Source organism: Fringilla coelebs (assembly GCF_963513975.1).
Source record: "Fringilla coelebs genome assembly, chromosome: 21".
In the NCBI taxonomy this organism is placed as follows: domain Eukaryota; kingdom Metazoa; phylum Chordata; class Aves; order Passeriformes; family Fringillidae; genus Fringilla; species Fringilla coelebs.
In genome coordinates, this window is record NC_140047.1 from 10,932,214 (window position 1) to 10,952,171 (window position 19,958).

General features: G+C 42.7%; 1 protein-coding gene across 3 annotated transcripts in view; it reads left to right on the forward strand.

The window, feature by feature from the left end:
• RABGAP1 (RAB GTPase activating protein 1) overlaps positions 1–18,984 on the forward strand; it is a 60,765-nt gene extending 41,781 nt beyond the window's left edge. For all 3 annotated transcript variants that reach the window (XM_084219948.1, XM_084219949.1, XM_084219950.1), the window contains 13 exons: positions 1,838–1,951; positions 2,671–2,745; positions 4,919–5,044; positions 5,591–5,734; positions 7,301–7,342; positions 7,660–7,788; positions 10,434–10,526; positions 11,483–11,593; positions 14,255–14,359; positions 14,833–14,916; positions 15,724–15,795; positions 16,279–16,476; positions 17,281–18,984. In XM_084219948.1, coding sequence (XP_084076074.1) covers positions 1,838–1,951; positions 2,671–2,745; positions 4,919–5,044; positions 5,591–5,734; positions 7,301–7,342; positions 7,660–7,788; positions 10,434–10,526; positions 11,483–11,593; positions 14,255–14,359; positions 14,833–14,916; positions 15,724–15,795; positions 16,279–16,476; positions 17,281–17,403 — 1,416 coding nt within the window. In that variant the 3' untranslated portion in view covers positions 17,404–18,984. The remainder of the gene's footprint in view (positions 1–1,837; positions 1,952–2,670; positions 2,746–4,918; positions 5,045–5,590; positions 5,735–7,300; positions 7,343–7,659; positions 7,789–10,433; positions 10,527–11,482; positions 11,594–14,254; positions 14,360–14,832; positions 14,917–15,723; positions 15,796–16,278; positions 16,477–17,280) is intronic.
• Positions 18,985–19,958: the final 974 nt, after the last annotated feature.

Below are 19,958 nucleotides of genomic sequence, written 5' to 3' on the forward strand. Positions count from 1 at the left end.
TCCACTCTGTTTTCTTTATTACTTTCTTTTTCTTCCTGTCATTCTTAGCTTTCTATTTTTCAGTCCCAGTTTGTGAAGGGTGTGGGTTCAGAAGGGTTTCCTTCAGTTCCCAGTCCCCTGAAAGCATGAGAAATTGCCCATTGAGCCAATTCTCACAGCAAGGTATAAAAATAGGAGTAAAGAAAAGGTTACACAATGCTTGGATTGCAGCAGTTTGTACTAATGGGGAGATTTCAAAGCCATGGTTTGAAAAACATTTTTAAACCTTATCATTTCCGTTGATTTTTCTCTTCCCAAGCTGTGTTTCAGCTGCAGGAGCTCACGTTGGATTGCTTGAGGAATTGTGCTGAGACACAGGAGTCAGGAGCTGAGCGAGTCACGCAAAGCCAGAGAGGCCACTAATTAGTTCTCTTTAGCCTTAATGAGTGATTCGTTTGAGAATCCTCTCTTAGGAGTTTCCAGCCAGATGCTTTTGTCTCTGCTGTTAAATAAGTGGATTAGAAGGCAAGTGGATTTGAGATTATTTTGCCATTGCAGCAGAACACAGGTGACTCTCAGGAAAGGCACTTGTGTAGGACCACAGATGCTGCTGGCAGTGGCCAGAACCTGTGCTCCTGGGAGTACTTCACTGGATTTCAGTCTTGCAAACTTGGAAGAAACTAAAAGTTATCACTAAGTCTGTATTCACATGTTGAGAGTTTGCAGAATGGTTTCTGAGCTTTGTCTTTCCCTGCTTGCAAACAGCCACCCATTAGCATAATTGTCTTTGACTTAAAAGGTGTTTATTTATATGAAATTTATTGAGCATTGGATTTTGTTTGTTTCTAATTTCCTTATAATGAAATAGACCTCTTTACCAGTTAATTATTATCAAATTGGAATGCTGAACAGTACTTTTGATATAATTTCCAAAACAATCTGCTCTTGATTCTAATAGCAGCATAATGTTTTTTTTCCTAATGAAATGTCTGTGTTAAGCCCCAGAGAGGAGCATTAACCTTGGATTAAAATCAGAAGAGAAATGAAGCACTCTGAAAATGAAGCACACTGTGGTAATTTTGTTGTTGTTGTTGTTTGAAAAATAATTTTGTGAAGAAAAAGAACTACAAGCTGTATTGAATGTTCCTTACACTGATTACATTGTGTGCTTTTTTACCATTTTTTACTTCCAACCTTTTTCCATTTGCCTAGCAGAAACATGGGGGTTTTAGATAGATTAAACCCCTTTTTTCTTTACTGTTCAGCTTTCCAAGTGTCCAAGGCATCTGAAACTGATGGTGTCAGGGTGTTGTAGAGAACAAAGTTCCATCTTCCTCATGCTGAAATCCCAGCTCATCCAGGACCTGTCCCTGCATTCCCTCGTGTTTTCCTGTATGACACTCCCCAGGGCTCGTTCTCATCTGTTTTCTCTAACTGAGTTCTGGGGGGATGAGGAGTGGCTCCTCAAGCTGAACCTCAGGGACAGCATTTTGGACAGCTGCTGCTTAGAGCTGACTCCTGCAGTTGTGAGATGCCAGGAGTGTGCCTGGGCAGCGCTGGCATCCAGGGATCTCTGAAGGATGGCTGCATCTGCACTGCCCCGGTCTGGAGCACAAATGGGGAGTGTGTGTGCGGGCTCCTTCTGCCACTCTCTGACCTCCGCAGATGTGCTGAGGTACCCAAATCTATCCCAGCTCTGATCTGCAGCTGCCAGCTCCGCTGGGGTACACTGGGTCTTGTTAAATTTACAACAGTGCACAGAACCCAGTGCTAATCTCCCAAGTCTCAATCCTGGCATATTGTAATTTATGTTCTTTTGATGTGTTTTAATTTGCAAGTTATTTTCTTTTTCTGATAGGAGTCTCCACAAGACAGTGCCATCACCCGAGACATCAATCGAACGTTCCCTGCTCACGATTATTTTAAAGATACTGGGGGAGATGGCCAGGACTCCCTGTACAAAATATGCAAGGTATTCTTTCATTTCTTCTGGGCTGCTTTTGGTAACTTGTATTCAGCATCATCAGCAGTGTGACTGTTGGCTGAGAAGAAGGGGGATGTGTTAGCATTGTCTGTCACGCAGACAGCCTCTGGCACCAGGCTCAGGCTCTTCTCCATGGTAGCTGTTGGGCTGTGTCTGGTTATTCACACAGGAGACCTAAAGCCCTCCCAGATTTCTCTGCACTGAAGTGTTTGGTGCAAAGACTTCACATCATTCCTGACCTGTCAGCCTGGATCAAGCTGGACAACTGATGTAACTGGAGATGGCTGTGTACCTCCATAAAGGTTATAAAGCCATAGGCATGCACTGAAGCTGATTATTAAAAGGAGGAAATAAGCAAAAATGAACAGCTCAGTGTATTCAGGTATCTCAGCTGGAATGGTTTAAGCTTCCAGCACTTTCTTTTGAATTCCTAGGGTTTCTTCCTCTTCCTAACATCTCTGTGGGACCTATTTAGAGATAAAAGCACTCAGATAAGTGGTTGCAGCAATGTTGGGGCATTACTGGAACCAGCCACTGCCTCTGTGTATCCCAGTTTGGTTGTCATACACATTTTCCCTTTGTTGGAATGACAATGGCTGCGCTGCATCCATGGGAATTGTATGGAGCTGTGTTCAATGCATTGTTCTGTTTTATTTGTGTTGGTTATCTTGAGACAGGTACCAGTAAAGTCTTGATTCCTCTTTTAGGCCTACTCTGTGTATGATGAGGAGATTGGCTACTGCCAAGGCCAGTCGTTCCTGGCTGCTGTGCTGCTGTTACATGTAAGTGGTGCCTTTACCCTCAGCTGCTTTAGACTTAAGAATAAATACTGCTCCACTTGTCTAGAACAGACTTCTGAACTAATAGGGTTGCAGGGCACACACCCACTTATATGTTGGTCAGTAATAAAGTGGTTTTAGACAGGGAGGAGCACATTGTTTCAAACTTGCTGTGGTGTTTGTAAGGACTCGGCGTTCATGCCCTTGTGTTCCTGTCCTAGGACCCCTTCCATTCAGGCTTGCACTCATGAGCAGTAGTTGGCATGGAATTTGTGTATGAGACAACACTGTAAAGGTTTTTGTTGCAGGATTTCAAGGTCAGATTTTAGCTTTTTTAAAGATGTTTCTATTGGAATCAGTCAGAAATACAGAGGGTGTTTGCCATGTCCTGTATACACAGAGGAGGATTTAGGACATTGAAGGGATGTCAGTTCATTGGGTCTCAGAGCAGGCTGTGCTGCCTGGGGGCTGTTGTCCTGTAGGTCTTTGTGCTTCTTGGTTTGAGAGGTTAGGGAAGGATACAATAATACCTTCATATTTTTAAAAGAAACTGTATTATGCTTTTTTAAACCTAATTGCTGTTGATAGAAGTGATCTCATCAGTGTAATATCCTTTAATTGCTGGTGTGTTCAGAAGCTAGAGAGAGATTTATGGTTCTCAGGAGCAAAAGTTTTAGATTCACTCACGCTTGGGAAATACAAGAGCCTTCCAGATCTGCATTTGTATTTTTATAGACTGTTCTGTTTCAAAGTAACGTCTGCTTTTTGTCAGTGTTTCTGTTGCAAGGGTGGTTGGGACTGCAGAGTTCCTGAGCCCAGCAGTGCTTTGAGGTTTCTTTTCCCCAGCTGTTGCTGCCATTGAGGGCTGAGCATGAAGAGTTCTCTGCAGTTTTTGGTGGAAGAGGAAGTCTGGCCTTCAGGGGAGGATTTTCCATACTGTTGTAAAGTCAGGGGAGGATACAGAAGAGATTGTAAACTCCATTCTTGTGAAACAAAAGCCAAGTGATTAATGATAACAGCCTTTTAGTTCTTTGTAACTGTAATCCGAAATATTTCCTAGATGAGCAATTAATTCTTTATTTCCTCACTGAATGAGATAGGGAAGGGCAACTCTTCCTGCTATGAGAACTGAACACTTTCACTGGAACAGATGTGCTTGCTTGTAGAATTTCATTGTCATGGGTCCCTTGCCTTAGAGAGATTCACTCTCATGACTGAGCCCTGTGTTACTCCAGAGTTCTCTCTTTAACAGTGCTTGTGGCTTCTGGGAGTAGTGTATGCATGTAAGGAAAAGCTAAATTTCAAATAAGTTTCTTTTCTTTTCAAAGATTCTCTTTGAAGTCAGCCTTTGGAGTGTGGCTGCTAGGGAAAATAAATAATAAAAACAAATGTTGCAGAAAAGGAAATTAAGTTTCTGCAGGTCCTTCACTACCAGTTTGGAATGTTTCAGCAAAGTTTTCTGTTTTAATAAACTCCATCTGCAGATTAATAATAGAATACTTGAGATGGATGTTCTGTTCTTTATAGAAACCAGCAATTGACCTGAAGTCAGACTTTACTACAGAAATATTAAAACTGAATTTTAAGGGGAGGGAAAAATGTCAAAATGCTGATGAGCTTGAGTTTTCCTTCAGTTTTTGGCAGAAAAGGGAGATTGAACCTTCCCAGACTGGTGCTGAGTTGTGAGGTGTGGAACTTCTGTTAACAGTTACTGGTCTCTCTTATTCATGTCATCTAATAAATAAACATCAAATGTAATAATGACATTGAAAAAGGGAAATACATAGTTAAGAATAAGGGAAACATCCTGTTTAGCATCCTTTAGTAATACTGCTTCTGCCTTTTTTTATGTGGGTGACAAAGGGTTAGGCTGGTCAAAATCTGTAAAATTCAGATTCTGATGAATTCTGGAGCAAAGACACAGGGAACTGCTTTGGTCTTCATGTCTGGAAGATGTATTTTTACTTGAGTGATTGAGAGGTGGTTTATTCCACTGAAATGCCTCTTATAACAGTAAACCTCATTTTGTGTGATAATACTCTTGCTTGCATTTAAACTAGATAAAAAAATAGTGAAAATTCAGCCTTTCACTCAGAGGGAGAAGGGAGGTTCAGGCAGATGGCCTGATGTGAAAGGCTTTAATGCTGGGTGCTAAATCCACTTTCCTGTCTCACAGATGCCTGAGGAGCAAGCTTTCAGTGTTCTGGTCAAAATCATGTTTGATTATGGACTCAGGGAACTTTTCAAACAGAACTTTGAAGATTTGCACTGCAAGTTCTATCAGCTGGAGCGCCTCATGCAGGTGGGGGCTCACATGGGGGGTGAACAGAGCCGAGCCTGCAGGTCAGCCCTGCCTGTTCCTCGTGGCATGAATGGTGTTTGTGAGCAGTGAGGAGGGGGAGTGGTGTTTGTGAGCTCTGAGGAGGGTGAGTGGTGTTTGTGAGCAGTGAGGAGGGTGAGTGGTGCTTGTGAGGAGGGTGAGTGGTGTTTGTGAGCTCTGAGGAAGGGTGGAGAGCGAGGACCATCCCAGGTGTTCAAGCAGAGGTCTCAGGAGCAGTGTGGTGCTGCTGAAGGCAGATGTGCCTGACAGCTGGAGTGGGTCTGGTGTCAGCACAGCCACTGCTGGGCCCTGCTGAGGCAAATCCCAGGCTCCTGCCGGGCATCCACCCCAGGATAAGCCTTTGGCATCCTTAGGAGGCCCCCAGGCCCGTTCCTGGCACACCTGGTGGATGCAGGACCCTGTACTGATGGTCACTTTACCCAGCTTCCTTCTGTAGCTTGGGGGTTCAGCTACAGTTCCAAAGTAGCCTAAATTAACTTTCAGTGCTTCTGTGTGTTTTACTTTTAGGAATACATTCCTGATCTGTATAACCACTTCCTGGACATCAGCCTTGAAGCACACATGTATGCTTCCCAGTGGTTCCTGACCCTGTTCACTGCAAAATTCCCTCTCTACATGGTCTTCCATATTATTGACTTACTCCTATGTGAGGTATGTGTTATAACTGGAGACTTGCACAGCTCCCAGCTTTTGACAGTTTGTCACTATCTTGGTTCATGTCCTTGTTACTATCTGTTCTCTCAGTCAGAGCAAGGCGTGTGATATTTTTATGTGGAAGTGTAACATTTCTGCAATGATGAAGATTCTCAGCATTTTAAAGAAACAAATTAAGAATCAATAGCTATATAAAAGGTTATAATCTCCTATTCCCTATGGCACTGGTGAATCTATGTGAGAAGACTCTGTACAGCCTGCTGAGAGCTGATTTACAAATATGTGGGCTCCTCTCTTCTGAAGTCATGTAATACACAATGATGACTTTTTTTTCCTATCATATTATTGCATGGAGGCCATTGTGTATGAAATGGCCCAGCTGACTCTCATGCTGGTAGTCTAACAAGCCTGAAGCTCTTTCTCCTGGAAAACTTGAAGTCTCTCTATATTTCACAACTTACACTCAGAGAGCAAAATTCTTTGTATGGAGACGTTGTCTGTTAGCAGGTATAGAACAGTGCCTGCAGTGATGTGTGGGTAAGCAGTGTAATTGCAGTCAGCACTTACTGCCATCAGTGAACAAATCCCATTTTGTACTGAAGCATCCTTGACTTATTTCATGATTTGCTGGGTAACTTCATGCATCCATTCTTCTTGGATCTGCACTTGTTCCTGTGAAGTGGCTGATTTCCTGCCTTTCCTTTACTGAAGGCTTTCAGCATTCACAGACCTCCTGGTCAATGTTTTTGCCCTTTCCTTGTGTCTGCTGCTTGCTTTGTCCTTGTGCCAGTGGAATAGAAAGCAGCAGATGGTATGGAGAAAATCAATTCTGTTTGTTTAGAAACACATTTTCATTTCATAAACAGTAAATGTGCTCACAGAGAAGTTTTAAGGGGTTTTTCATCATTTTAATGTAATGGTGAAAGAATAACTTGGTGGGAAGAAGAAAAGAAGGATCTTGAAATAAGATGAGCAATGTGTCATGGTTATGAGTGGGACCCCTGAAGAAGGTGTGAGCTACTCCTGACTACAGAACTGTTTGTATTTAATTTAATTGGACAGTATGAATAGAACTCTTCTAAGGAGTAGAGGCAGAATAGATGCCGTGGGACTCTGTCCTAAAGTGAGTCACTTTCTTTTTCATGGCATGAATTATCCCAGTTTGTGAAGACCAGAATTGAATACATTGGTGTATACATTACTCCATTTGAATCAGTGATTAGAAGTTGCTGTATGAAAATTAAATTATCTTGAGCTGACCAACTACTCACTAAGAAATAAAATAAAGTGCACAACATAATTGGAGAGTTTCAGACTGCTAAGGAGGCAGTAAAACTAGTGTTGATTGTTTTGCTCTCTATAATGACTCTCCAGTAAAGAGTTTGCCGGTTGTTTGCAAAGTTGTTTTTGTGCCTTTGATTTATACGGCACCTGGTTACACATGTATCCTGGTTCTCCTTTTCACAGAAACTAGACAAACAAAAAACCCCACCAGATAAATTTCTATCCAAGCTTGTAAATACTGAGAAATTTAATTATTTTGTCATTATTTTTTCTTTCCAGGGAATAAGTGTTATCTTCAACGTTGCACTGGGATTGTTAAAAGTGAGTATACAATGTCACACTGTGGTTTATGCATCTTCATGCACCATATAAAAATTAAGATGCCTGTTACAAAAATATGTTGTTTTTTTGACTGCCTGTGGCACACATGCTGTAATCTGGCATGTCCTGTGCAGCACAGTGCTTTTTTTGGGGGGGTGGAATAGAAGGCTGCAGAAATAGAAACAAACACTCTTTGCTGAAGGTTAAGAAGCAGCAATGTTACTGCAGCTTTCCAAAGCTGTTGTGGCTTTATTGTTTCTGGGATTCAATAACTGTAAAAAATTGGCTTTTCCTGGTGTTTCTTCCCTTGTCTCCAGACTACCAAGGATGATTTGTTGCTGACTGACTTTGAGGGGGCTTTGAAGTTCTTCCGAGTGCAGCTGCCCAAGCGGTACCGCTCCGAGGAGAACGCCAAGAAGCTGATGGAGCTGGCCTGCAACATGAAGGTGAGCTGGGAGGGAGTGCTGCAGCCCCAGCCTGGGGGAGCTCCTGCCTCCAGCTCCAAGGGCAAATGCAGCTTAATTGGCTGTGATCATGGAGATTAATTTTGAGCCAAATACACTGACATGGTTCAAAGTGTCCTTTTTCCTTAAATTCCCTAGAGAAATTCTTTGTAGTGTCAGTTTGGAAGTACAAAACTTCCCTGGTGTGTTAACATTCCAGGCATTTTGTGATCCAGGTGTAGTAGCAGTGTGATCCTGTATTCTATTCCATGCAGGATACCAGTATTCTGCATGGAATTCAAGCACATCTTGTGTGAAACTACTGTAGAAATTACAGAATAATCAAGAATAAAGCTATTTTATCTCTCTAATCATTTAGCATTAGCCACAGATGAAATGTTCCACATGCATCTGGATCACATCATCCTAATGAGTGCATTTGCCTTTTATGTTTCCAAATAACAACTTGTTCCTCTTCCCACTCTGCCAAAATTCCCAGTGTTCCCAGTGCTGTGTGGAGTGGCACAAGCAGGCTCTGAGTGGACATGGCAAAGCTGCCCTTGGTGTCCTGAGGTGCTCTGGGGGCATTAAAGGGGAGGCTGTGGAGGAAGCGCTGCTGGGCTTGGCACAGAAAACTTTTGTATCACGTCCTTGATGGGAGTGCTGCACATAATTGCTTTCCTTGACCTAAAAGATAAGTCCTTTGCTGTCAGTAGAGATCTCCAGCTCTGTATTTGAAAGTGGTTTTTTGAGCAGAAAAGGGCCTGATATCAAAATAAATTATTTATAGGAAGGGAGAAGTAGCCTGGCTAAGGCATTGTGATTAGGACAGCATTCTGCTGGAAAGGAGGTCAGGAAGTCATCAGCTGGAGACAGCACCAGATTCTTAAAGTCACTCCTCAGTGTTGCCATCAAGTCATAGAATCACAGAATGGTTTGGGTTGGAAGGGACCTTAAAGGCCATCTCATTCCACCCCTGCCATGGGCAGGAACACCTTCCACTATCCCAGGCTGCTCCAAGCCACATCCAGCCTGGCCTTGGGCACTTCCAGGGATGGGGAGTTCACCTCTCTGGGCAACAGATGTTAGCAGAGCTGCTCCTGAAAAAATGTGGTGGGACATCAGTGTTCATTTCTGCAAATGCAGAATCCTTGCTGACTTCCCCGGGCCTCCCCTGCCCAGAATTTATGACAATGACAAATCTGCTCAAGATCACCTAAAAAAGGCAAAACTGGCTCAATGCACTAAAAAAGTAGAAGATGAAAATACAGTGGTAGTGGTGTGCCTGCCTTCCTTTCCTCTGGCATGGGGGATGCCTCATTTGTCAGGATCTGACTTTACACTGCGAGAGGTTTCGGGTGTGAAACCCCCAAATCTGGGCAGTTTGAGCAGGGGCAGAGCAGTGAAATAATCTCCTTAACTTACAGGCTCCATTGTCAGTGAAGGGTTAATTCTCTAGGTGGATGTCTGGGGTGCAGGAATACCTCCTGCAGTAGTGGTGTGGTTGGACCGCTCCCAGGTAATGCTTGGCATCTCCGCAGAATGTTCCCCGAGCGCCGAGAGGCGTTTCTGGTCTGCTCTCACTAGAGGGAGCTTGGCCACCGCCTTCTGCAGCTCCTTCCCAGGAAGGTTGTTCGTGGAGGAAAGCAGACTTCAGGGAAACCAAACACGTTTTCCATTCTGCCTGTCATGTATGCATGTAAAATTCAACCTGTTTCTCAGAAAGAGGTTTTCAAAGAGGAAATCCTAGCTATAGCTTTTAAATTTATTTGGTTTACTGAGATAAAAATAAATGTTTAGGTGCAACTTTTAATGCTAGAGATTTCATTTAGATGCATAATGCCTTGCATGTGAAATGCTCACAGTGATTTTGGTGTGGTGTTGCTAAACCATTCTGGCACAGGTGACACCAGGAAAATGCTGGTCAGGATCTGTTATGGCTTCCCTTGTGTTCCCTGTCACTGCAGTGCTTGAACTCTGGGCACAAAATACTGAATTCAGCATCACCTTTCTGTCCCTTCTCACAGAAAGGGACTCTGGGGGCCTGTGGGAGTGGCTTTGCTGGCGCTGTGTGTGTCAGAGCAGGGACGGAGCACTTGTGCTCTGAGGTGCTGCTGCTTGCCCAGACACCTCGGCACCTCGGGCAGGGGCTGTTTTCTGCTGGGCTTGAGTGACACTGGCAGAAATGTCAGCTGAGCCTGCACTTGCCCTTTCAGCATTTACAGTCTCATGTAAAGTAAACCAAATGCTTCTGTGTGATGATAAATGTTACAGCTGAGAAAGCAGCTGAAGATGGCTCAGCATCAGTCCAGTCCTAAAATGAACCACATCTCGTGGGGTTCTGCTGTGCTGAAGCTCTGCAGTGTGTGGAGCACCAGGGAGCTGTGCAACACCAAGGGGGAGCTCAGGCAGGATGCTCTGGGTGCCTTTTGAAACTCTCCCTGCGTCCCACAGGAAGAGGCTGCTGCTGTTCTATTGAGTGGAGCCGTTTTTGACCGCACCTGAGAGTTTGGCACCCACACTGGGTGAAGCCAGGAGCTGTGCTTTATGGGAGGCAGGAGTTGCCTGAAGCTTGTGCCATAGCCCTCTGTGTGTTGTGTTCTTTTATCGATGTTCTGGGCAGGAACTAATGGGCTGCTTTAATTTAGATTAGCCAGAAGAAGCTGAAGAAATATGAAAAGGAATATCATACCATGAGAGAGCAGCAGGCTCAACAGGAGGATCCTATAGAAAGATTTGAGGTAATGCTTTGCCTTCTCCAGTCTGGTTTAACAAACAGGAAGTTGCTACTTTTGACTCTTTTTTGAGCTGGTTTTGTTTTCTGACCAGTTTGGATGCAACAGGGGAATCAGCTCCGTGAATGTGAAGGGAATGTCTCTCTGTTGGCAATGCTGATCAGGATGGGGTTGTTGTGAGCCCAGCTGTGCAAGAAAAGGAATAATATGAATTTTTATTCGGGCTTACAGAACTGGTTGAGTAGAGCCTGTTTAACGTGCTGATTGCACCACAAGCCATGAACAGAAAGGAAATGCCTGACTGATTCTAACTCTGCCTTCCATGTTTATACTCCCCCTTTTACTCCTCTTCCTAATTTCAAATGATGTATACTGCAGTAAGCATATAATTTTATAAATAGTTTATTAATCAAATAAATATAATACAGGGATAAATTATACATGTCAGGCTATGTATGCATACACATACCACAATAATGCACACAGAGACATAGATACAATAAATTCATGTATTTTAATCAGAGAAGTAAACTGTAGTAGCCATGTGCTGGGAGTTGTAACAGGAGAGAGAAAATAGAGTATTTTTTCCACGATTCTCCGCTCTTACCTGTTCCTAGGATGCCAATTTAATTTTGAACCAAGAAAAGCAGTACTTGTAGGAAACTCCTGGCAAGGTATTGATGGTACAATGATACCCCTACTATTGCAGGCTTCAAAAACATTTCTGTAGCTCAACAAGTAATGGCTGAGCAGAGTTATTTATACTGGTGCCTCCTCAAGGCTGATCTGTATTTATTTTACATTTGCACTATGGCTCTAGTTTTGTCCCGGCGAATTTCATGCAGGTAGAGTCATCTTTGCAGACTGGAGGTGCAGGGTGGGCATTGGTGTGTGGGCACAGGGAGCTGTGTGTGGCACTCCCTGGCAGCCCCTGTCCCTGACAGCCCCTCTGTGTCCCACAGCGCGAGAACCGGCGCCTGCAGGAGGCCAACATGAGACTGGAGCAGGAGAACGACGACCTCGCCCACGAGCTGGTCACCAGCAAGATTGCACTGAGGAAGGACTTGGACAATGTAAGTCATGTCCTCAGGCTGTCTAGGGCAGACAAGGGCTAACTCCTTGTTCCTTCTCTCACTGGAGAGGAGAGACGTGGAGCACTTTTTTTGTGTGGGACGGGATTCCTTCCTCCACGTCCCTATTGCACCCTGCCGATGTATAGGCCTGTGACAGAGGTCCATGAGAAACAGGAGTGCTGGCTGAAATACTCATTATTCTGAAAAGCATTCAGAGTGACTGGAGGGAATGGAGAGCCTGTATTTGAGTAGTTGCTTTCTTTTCTCTGAGGAAGTCTAGCAGGAGCTGTGTCAAGTCTTTGAACCATCACAGAAATCATAACATGGATGCTAGCTTGTGTTTTCCTGGGATTTTTATGAATACAATTTCACAGCAGACGGGCTTTGCAAAGTGCCTGATAAACTTGAAAGTCTGAGTCTGTCTGCCTCTGCATGGATCAGGCTCTCAGGTACCTCAGGCAACTCTGAAAATGTTGTTGTGGTTTCCATTTGGCTTGTTGGAATCTGCCTGTGTGAACTCCCCATGCTGGGCTGTTTCCAGATCAGTAGAGCTCTCAGGAGCAAGATTCAGGTTTGCTTTGTGTTACAGCAGTTTTTTCAGCTTGCTGTCCCACTCCCTTCTTTACATATTCAGTTGTGGAAGATTTTATTAGGATATGCTTTTTCTTTTTTTCCAGGACATGCAGAGACAGAAAGGTACTGGCATTTCTAGCACAGGGGAGGCTACACCACATTTAGTCTGTCTGCCTGGGGAGGTGAGGGGAAGAGTTCAAGTGCTCAGGTTTTGCCATTCTTGTTCTCTACCAAGATAAGCATTTCTGAAAGTTGCCCAGTGCAGGAGCTGACAGGCTTTCAAATGTTTCATTGGATCTGCCTCAGACAATTTAAGGTTTCCCACGGTCTCCTGGAAACTTGCTGTTGGAAAACTATTCATAGTAAATGTTGATGCCACTGGGTGAATGTTGCTTTAATGAGGTTTGGTTCAGGACTTTTGGGTTTATTACATCTCCTGTTCTTAGGTGTTAAAATGGGGATCATAGAAGAATGTTCTAGAAGCAGGATTTCCCCACACATTGGTACTTTCACTTCCTCTTACCTGGGCTTTTTCCCTTCATTAGTGAAGCTTCTAGAAGCTTCACACTGCTGATAGCCCAGCAGTGGCACTCAGGAGGTGGACTCCAGCAAAAATTGTCCTGAAGAAGCTTTTTCTATCAGTTTTTAACTGTTGTTTGTGGCTGCTTGAGCCTGGATGAGACCCGGTTATATTTTTACATTGTTTTTTTTTTTTAATGGAGAGCTTGGAGAGGAACAAAATTAGGCAAAATTGATATGCTTAATTTGATATATAATAGTCTTGTACTCAAAGATGGCAAATGATGTTGGTAGCATTTGGGTTATCCCCTGGGAGGAGATAGGTAGGTTTGATCCTACTTCAGGACATGATTAATTCTTTTAATTGGATCCTGAGGTGATAAGTTTCATTCTGCCAGCCTGAGGTCCTGAAAGGAAAGTACCAAAGGACATTGTTTAACACACCTTTTCTGATACCTACATGGCATGTCTGAAATCTGCAACCCAAAAGATCAAAACAAAGCATTTGGAAATACAAGAATTTCCTTAATATCCTTTCACTAGGCCAGAAAATAGGCTTCGTTTTTCTACTGTTGTTGGGCTCCTACATCCCAGTGTTCTTTAACTTTCAAACAGCTTAAACCCCATCTGTAATGAAAAGATGTTCTCTTTGCCTTTGCCGTCTGTTTTAAAGGATCAGCAGGACTTTAAGGGACTAAAATTCACTTTTTGATTTTCTTCCTTTGAAGGGAATTGGTACAGCTACTTTCTGAAGATTTTATATATCAGTTGAGTTACTGATCTATTTTTATGTAGAATCCATACACCTATTGGGAAGGGCTGTGTTGTGTGTATGCGACAGGAAAAGATGTCTTAACTTTGCAGAGTTTTAGTGGTTTATAAAGATTTTTCAACAATATATTTCTGTGCTTTAAAAACTGCAGTAAAAAGGGGTTGTTGGTTTCTGGTGGGATATTTCTTTCCCAGGAGAAAGGAGAGACGGGTCTGACTTACGTTTGCTTTGGTAGCTCAGTTTTTTTTCATGCAGTATTTTCTGGGATGGTCTTACATCCATTGGGACGTCTCATAGAGTTCTGGGGGCTTTTTAAATGTTCTAGAGGCATTTTTCATTAATTCTGTTTTCATTGCAAGGTTGAATGTTTGCAAATTAAACTTAGGTCTGAGCTGGTTATAGTCTTATATTGATCTTGCACATTGTGAGCTGTTCTGTGCCTTTGGTTGTCTTCAGAATGTATTGGTCAACTTCCAGACTGGACAAGAAAATGAAACTTATTTCTGGTATTGGATTTCTTTGGAGCAATCCGTACTCCAGTTTTGCTAAAATTAATCACTGAATTCAAGAGGCATTTTAGAGGGCTGGAGTAGTGGTACATGCCATCAATTTTGATGTTTTGCTGCTTTGCTGTTGCAGATGGGAAGTTTTAGAAAAATAATTTTCAGAATAAAGTTTTATTGTTTTTAATAGCAATGAACCAAACCTTAATAAGACTGGAATGGCTGCACTCTGGGCTCTGTCCTGGTGGAGACACAGCAGGGAAGCCTCTGCTCAGCCTCCACTCTGTGTTTCAGGCAGAGGAGAAGGCAGATGCCCTCAATAAGGAGCTGCTAATGACCAAACAGAAGCTGATTGATGCAGAAGAAGAAAAGAGGCGCCTGGAGGAAGAATCTGCTCAGGTTGGGGCATTTCTGTCATTCTCGCTGTTCTGTACAGTACAGAAATGATAAAAATAAAAAGTGACAAGTGTGGGAAGGGCTTAATGTTCTAAGTCATGTTTGTCCCTCTTCTGTGGTGTAAAGGACGTCAGCAAAGCAGAATTTGGCATTTTCCTTCCAGGTGCTTCATAGGGTGGGGAATTTTTAACTTGAAACCACGGTGTCACAGCCTGTGCCAGATGCTGCACAGAGAGGCAGTGCAGGACTTCAGCTGTCAGCACTTTTTGAATCCCTCCTTGCCTTGGCTAGCCCACTGCTCTGTCAGTGATGGCCACCAAAGCCTGGCTTTACCCTGCCTGCATGTAGCTGAGCTGCACTCTGGGTACCTGGGTAGAGCAGAGCAGTGAGGTTAAGGAAAAGAAAGAAATAGCAACTGGGTATTTTTCAGACTACACCAATATAAACCCTTTATTTTCTTTTTTTTCCCCTTACAGCTGAAGGAAATGTGTCGTAGGGAACTAGATAAGGCAGAGTCAGAGATCAAAAAGAACAGCTCTATTATTGGTGACTACAAACAGGTAAGTACAACTTCGTGATGATGTGGTTTGCTGTCAAAGTACAAGGCTTTTGGGTAATTCAGGAGATTTCTGGAAATCAATGTCGTTTGTGCCATGCATTTGAGGACACAATTTAGCTGTTCTAAATGGGAAGCCTATGGCTGGTTTTGCATTTTCTTTGGCTGAGATCTTGAAGTGGTCAGTCCTGTTTGCCCCTGATGTGGGGATTTGTAGATCAGCAGTCACCACAGCCTCAGTTACAAGACAGATCTTGTTCAAATGGGCTCCTGGATATCAAAGGTTTACTTCATGCCAAATAAAGCTTCTCTCTCATCTTTGCTTTGTCAATCAAATGCACCTCAGAAATAAAAAAAAAGATGCCTTTTTCCTTTCAAGGCTTTGCTTTGGCATTCAAGCTGCTGATCAGAAGATATCAAGGGAGCAAATCATGTGTCTCTTTAGTAGGCCCATATCAGGTCTCAGGAAATGAATTAAGATTTTTTAATTACTTTGTCTTGCCTGTTCTTTTTTCCCAAAGGCAACAAAAGGGTCATGCTATTCCTAACCTTTTCTGGCTCCTTTAGCAAGGCAAAACTGTAAATAACTTGTGTGGGAATTGCACCTTTTCCTGTGGGGATAGAAGAATATGTAGAGAATGGGAAAATGTACAATGGGACAGCTTAATGCAGCATCCCAATTTTTCTAGCTTTCTAAGGGTCCTTAGACTATCCATGTTAATATTGCAACAGCATTTATTTGTGCTTTAGGATTCATTTGGGAGAGAATTTACATTTATAAATGGTCTGGTAACATAATTTTGCTTGTCAGATTTGTTCCCAGCTGAGTGAGCGACTGGAAAAGCAACAAACAGCAAATAAAGCTGAAATTGAGAAAATACGGGTAAGAGACCAGATAGATCCACAGTCTACAATGTTTCAATCTCTTAGCAAAATCATAGCAGCAAGCACACAATTTATTTCATTACTAAAATGGTGGCTGAGAGTCCCCATAGATGAAAGAGAAGATTGTAAGGGGGAGATCTGGGAGAAGAGGTGAGTCCTCTCATGCCATAGTGGTTACATGCTAATGTTGATGCTGGGGGGTTTTTTTTGAGGGGTCTTCTTTTTCTGGAAGAGGTTCTGTGACTGTTTTTTACCTTAAAGTAACAGTGAGAGCGACAGAGCCCATTATTGTAGCAAAACAAACACAGCAGTGTTTCCAAAGCCGTGAGTGTGGGGCTGGCAGGAGCTCCTGCCTGGCTGTGCCTCCCCAGAAGTTCCCATTCGTGGTTCCTCTGGTGTGGAGCTGCTCTTCCAGAGCAGAGGCAGGAGCAGGCTTTGCCCACATCCCAGCACGTGGCTCACAGCCAGGTGTTTACTTCAGCAAAAGGTGGATGACTGCGAGCACTGCCGCGAGTTCTTCAATAAGGAAGGCCGGGTGAAGGTGGCCAGCACTGCCAAGGATGGTTCAGACGAGGACACGGATGAGGAGAAGGAAACACTGAAGAACCAGCTGAGGGAAATGGAGCTTGAGCTGGCCCAGACCAAGCTGCAGCTTGTGGAGGCGGAATGTAAAATACAGGTAATGCTCTGGGAGTTTGTTTTGTAGTCTGTACAGCGTCTGCATTCCTAGAAAAATCTGTGTGTGAGCTGTAGAGGGATTGGAACAGATCCTGTTGGTTGAAACCGTAACCTGCTATTTCCTGCATGGGTTATTTAACCAAACACTGCGTCTGAAACTTGCTGTATGCAGACGATATAATTGAAATTGCATGAACTGTATTTAGCAGCCACTACAGCTTCCAGACATCTGCCTGTCTGCAGTGCAGTGCTGGCTGCCTGATCTCCTGCAACTGCTTGGAAGGAGCCCAAGCTCTGACAGAGTACTGAATCATGCATGTCTTTATCTCACAATCAGTGCTAAATGAAGAAGTAACATTGACAAATGTTAGACATGTTTCTTAAAACACGATTGCAAAGCACTCCAGGTACCTGAAGTATTTCTGTAAAATATGACAACATTGTGCTTTTACCCTAAAACTGATATGTCAGTGCAGCTTGTTCACAGAAAGGTAAAAATTACTTTGTAGAAAGTCCACTTCCTGTGGGAATAGCTCCTCCTCAGATGGAAGACAATTAAAGAGTTTGGATGTACTGAAGAAAGTGGAATGTTTCACTGAGGGCAATGACACAAGTCTTGTTTTGCTTTTCAAAGCTTTTTTTTCTCTTTGTCAGCTTATTGTGCTGCTTTTAATTTATGTAAGACTTGTTTAACTTCTGAAGTGGCCAAGAGCTTGTAGATGTTCTAGAGCCTTCTGGCTTTAACTCCTATAACCTTGTGCTGTGAATATGTAACAAATTAAGGAAATTACTCTTCTGTTTGCAGGATTTGGAACACCATTTGGGTCTGGCCTTGAACGAAGTACAAGCTGCAAAGAAAACGTGGTTCAACAGAACAATAAGCTCTATAAAAACAGTGACTGGAGTCCAAGGAAAAGAGACTTGTTGAAAAGCAGTTCTGTCAAACACACCTTCTTAACACCTTTTGTTGCCTTCCTTGGCCAGATGTTTAATTCTGTGACATGAGAGGACCAGAATGTAAATATAATAGAAACACAGCATGTCAGGATTTCAATAGGTCAGTGATAAAGAGGATGGAAACACAAGAGAGGTTTTATTGCTAGACATGGGATGTTCATACTACTGATATTTAACAGGTGATGTAGCTAGGTTGAAGCTCTTCCGAGAAACACTCCATTCTGCGTCTGGCTGGAGGCTTTTCACAGACTAGGTACGAGAACTTACCAAACCCTAATTGTTAAGTTTACATATGATAGGTTTTTTTACAGTTATAACCTTTTTTAATATTTTATTTGAAAGGAAAAGTGTCACTAACAAAGCTAAAAAAGAAAAAAAAGAAAAAAAAAAAAGGAAAAAATGCAACAAAAAAATACAAGTTTATCAAGAACTACATCAGTGCCAGAAAGCAGTCCCCAGAGGTAGGAAATGGAGAGTAGGAGGTGACATGTTTTGCTTTATGAATGGGGATGATTTCAGCATTCCTGTCGAGCAACCCCACTTTGTTTTAGTAGATGCAGCATCCATCTCTCTGTGTTTGGCATTTCTTTCTGTTACTAATCAATTCTATGCAACTCTGGGCTTTTTTGGCATGGGCTGCCAAACCAATTTGCCACCGGAGGCTGGGAGACTTGTCCAAGTGCTAGGCAAGAGCAATCGGAATTGTGGGCAAATTTCCGTTTCACTTGTGTCATACTGTTTGATCCACATATCAGCAGCGTTCAAATCCCCAGCGCCAGGACTGCTGATAATATGAATTATGTGGATGGTCTGACATTCAATGGAGTCTGTCTGGGTTTTGTCAGGTTTCTGTTTTGTTTTTGTTTGTTTGTTTTTACCTGGCTGTAGCAGGCCTTCTGCGGGGCTCCGACAGAGCTCCCAGGTTTTAGTTTTGCACATAGGTATGAATGGGACAAAGAAACAATAAACTGAGATATATATGAGGCAAAAATCACAGCGTGAGTGTAGCTGCGAGCATCTCTAGCTGTCCAACTCGCTTCCTGGTAGCATTCTGAGGTGGTGTAGGTCATTTGTCACGCTCGATGCAGTTGCACTGGTAGGTGCTAAACGTGCTTGGAGTTCTCATTCCTTGGATTGTATTGAGTTCTCACCAGAAAGCTGTAGAATGGAGTTTTGCACCTTGTAATTTTTTTAATTTATAATGGTTTGTGTTATGCTGAAGTATCTATTGCATCAGTGGATAAATTTTGTGTGCAGTGTGAGTATAAGCTGGTAACAATATGAGGCACTGGTTTGTATATAAAGATATTTGGTTTATTTTGTATTTCTAACTTTTTCTTGTTTACTGTACTAATGCTAGCTAATGTACTCTGTAACTACAGGATAGAACATGCTATGTCCAAGCTTTTTTCCTTAACTGCATACATTATCTCTATTGTTTAATACCAAAAAAAAAATTACTGTAACTCCATCAATATTAGATGCGTGGACATTGTGGTAGCATAGTTGCAGTGTGTATACTTTATGAATTGAAATATAAACTAGTAAAATTGTATAACTATTTTGTTGTTTCATTTCATTTGAACTGAAAATTATTAAATATTTTGCAATATAAAGCTAATTTTCTTCTTAAAGTAGAAGCAGTAGCATCTGCAGGCTTCTCCAAGACTGAAGCCACAGTCATGCTGCAAAGGGCTTTGCTAAAAAAGACTGCATGTTCTGAGTGCTGCCAACACTGCTTTTATATAATAAAATCTAGGGTTTGCTTTGAAAAAAGAAACTGCAAAAGTGACCTTGTGCAGCTTGAAACTTGTGACTCAGTATTTCTCAAACATGTCCAATTTAGAACATTTTTTTTTTCCCATGGCCCTCCAAATTCTGCTTGAATCTGCAAAATAAATGTAGACTATCTCTGCTTATCACCATCAGTAACAAATTCTGTGGGGTCAAGTGTGGTTCATGTCATCTTCAGCAGGGTTTTGTAGCCGTGGCTGAGCCCGCACGACTTCAGGGCTGCAGTAATTGGGTCACAGCAGCTCTGCTCCCCAGCCCTGTGCTCTGCAGGGATGACCAGGAGAGCAAATGGGTTCTTGTCACCAAAACCACCAGAGGTGGCTCGGGAAGCAGCCCTGCTCTAGGAGGCTGCTGTGATGCCCCTTTCCCAGCTGTATTTTGCTTTAAGAGAATGGCATCATGTGGTTTGTGTGGTCTCTGCTGCTTGGTCTTCCCAGAGGTGCATCCCTGGGTAAGGTCAGCTCTGCAGCTTCTTAATAATTGCAACCTTTAGAGAAGGTTTAAAGGTAAGTAGGGGACAGGAGGAAGCAACCCAAGAACCCTTCATCCACTTGTCTTTCTCAAAGGGAAATAGTATAATAGTGCATTTTCCTCCAAAAAAGAGGTACTTAAAGGAAGAGAAAAAGCTGCTTGATTATTTAATGTCTTCCACTCTCTAAATAAACATTATCTTCAAATTGCATGCAGCATATACTCCTCTTTCAGTATGGATGCAGAACATGCATAATTGTT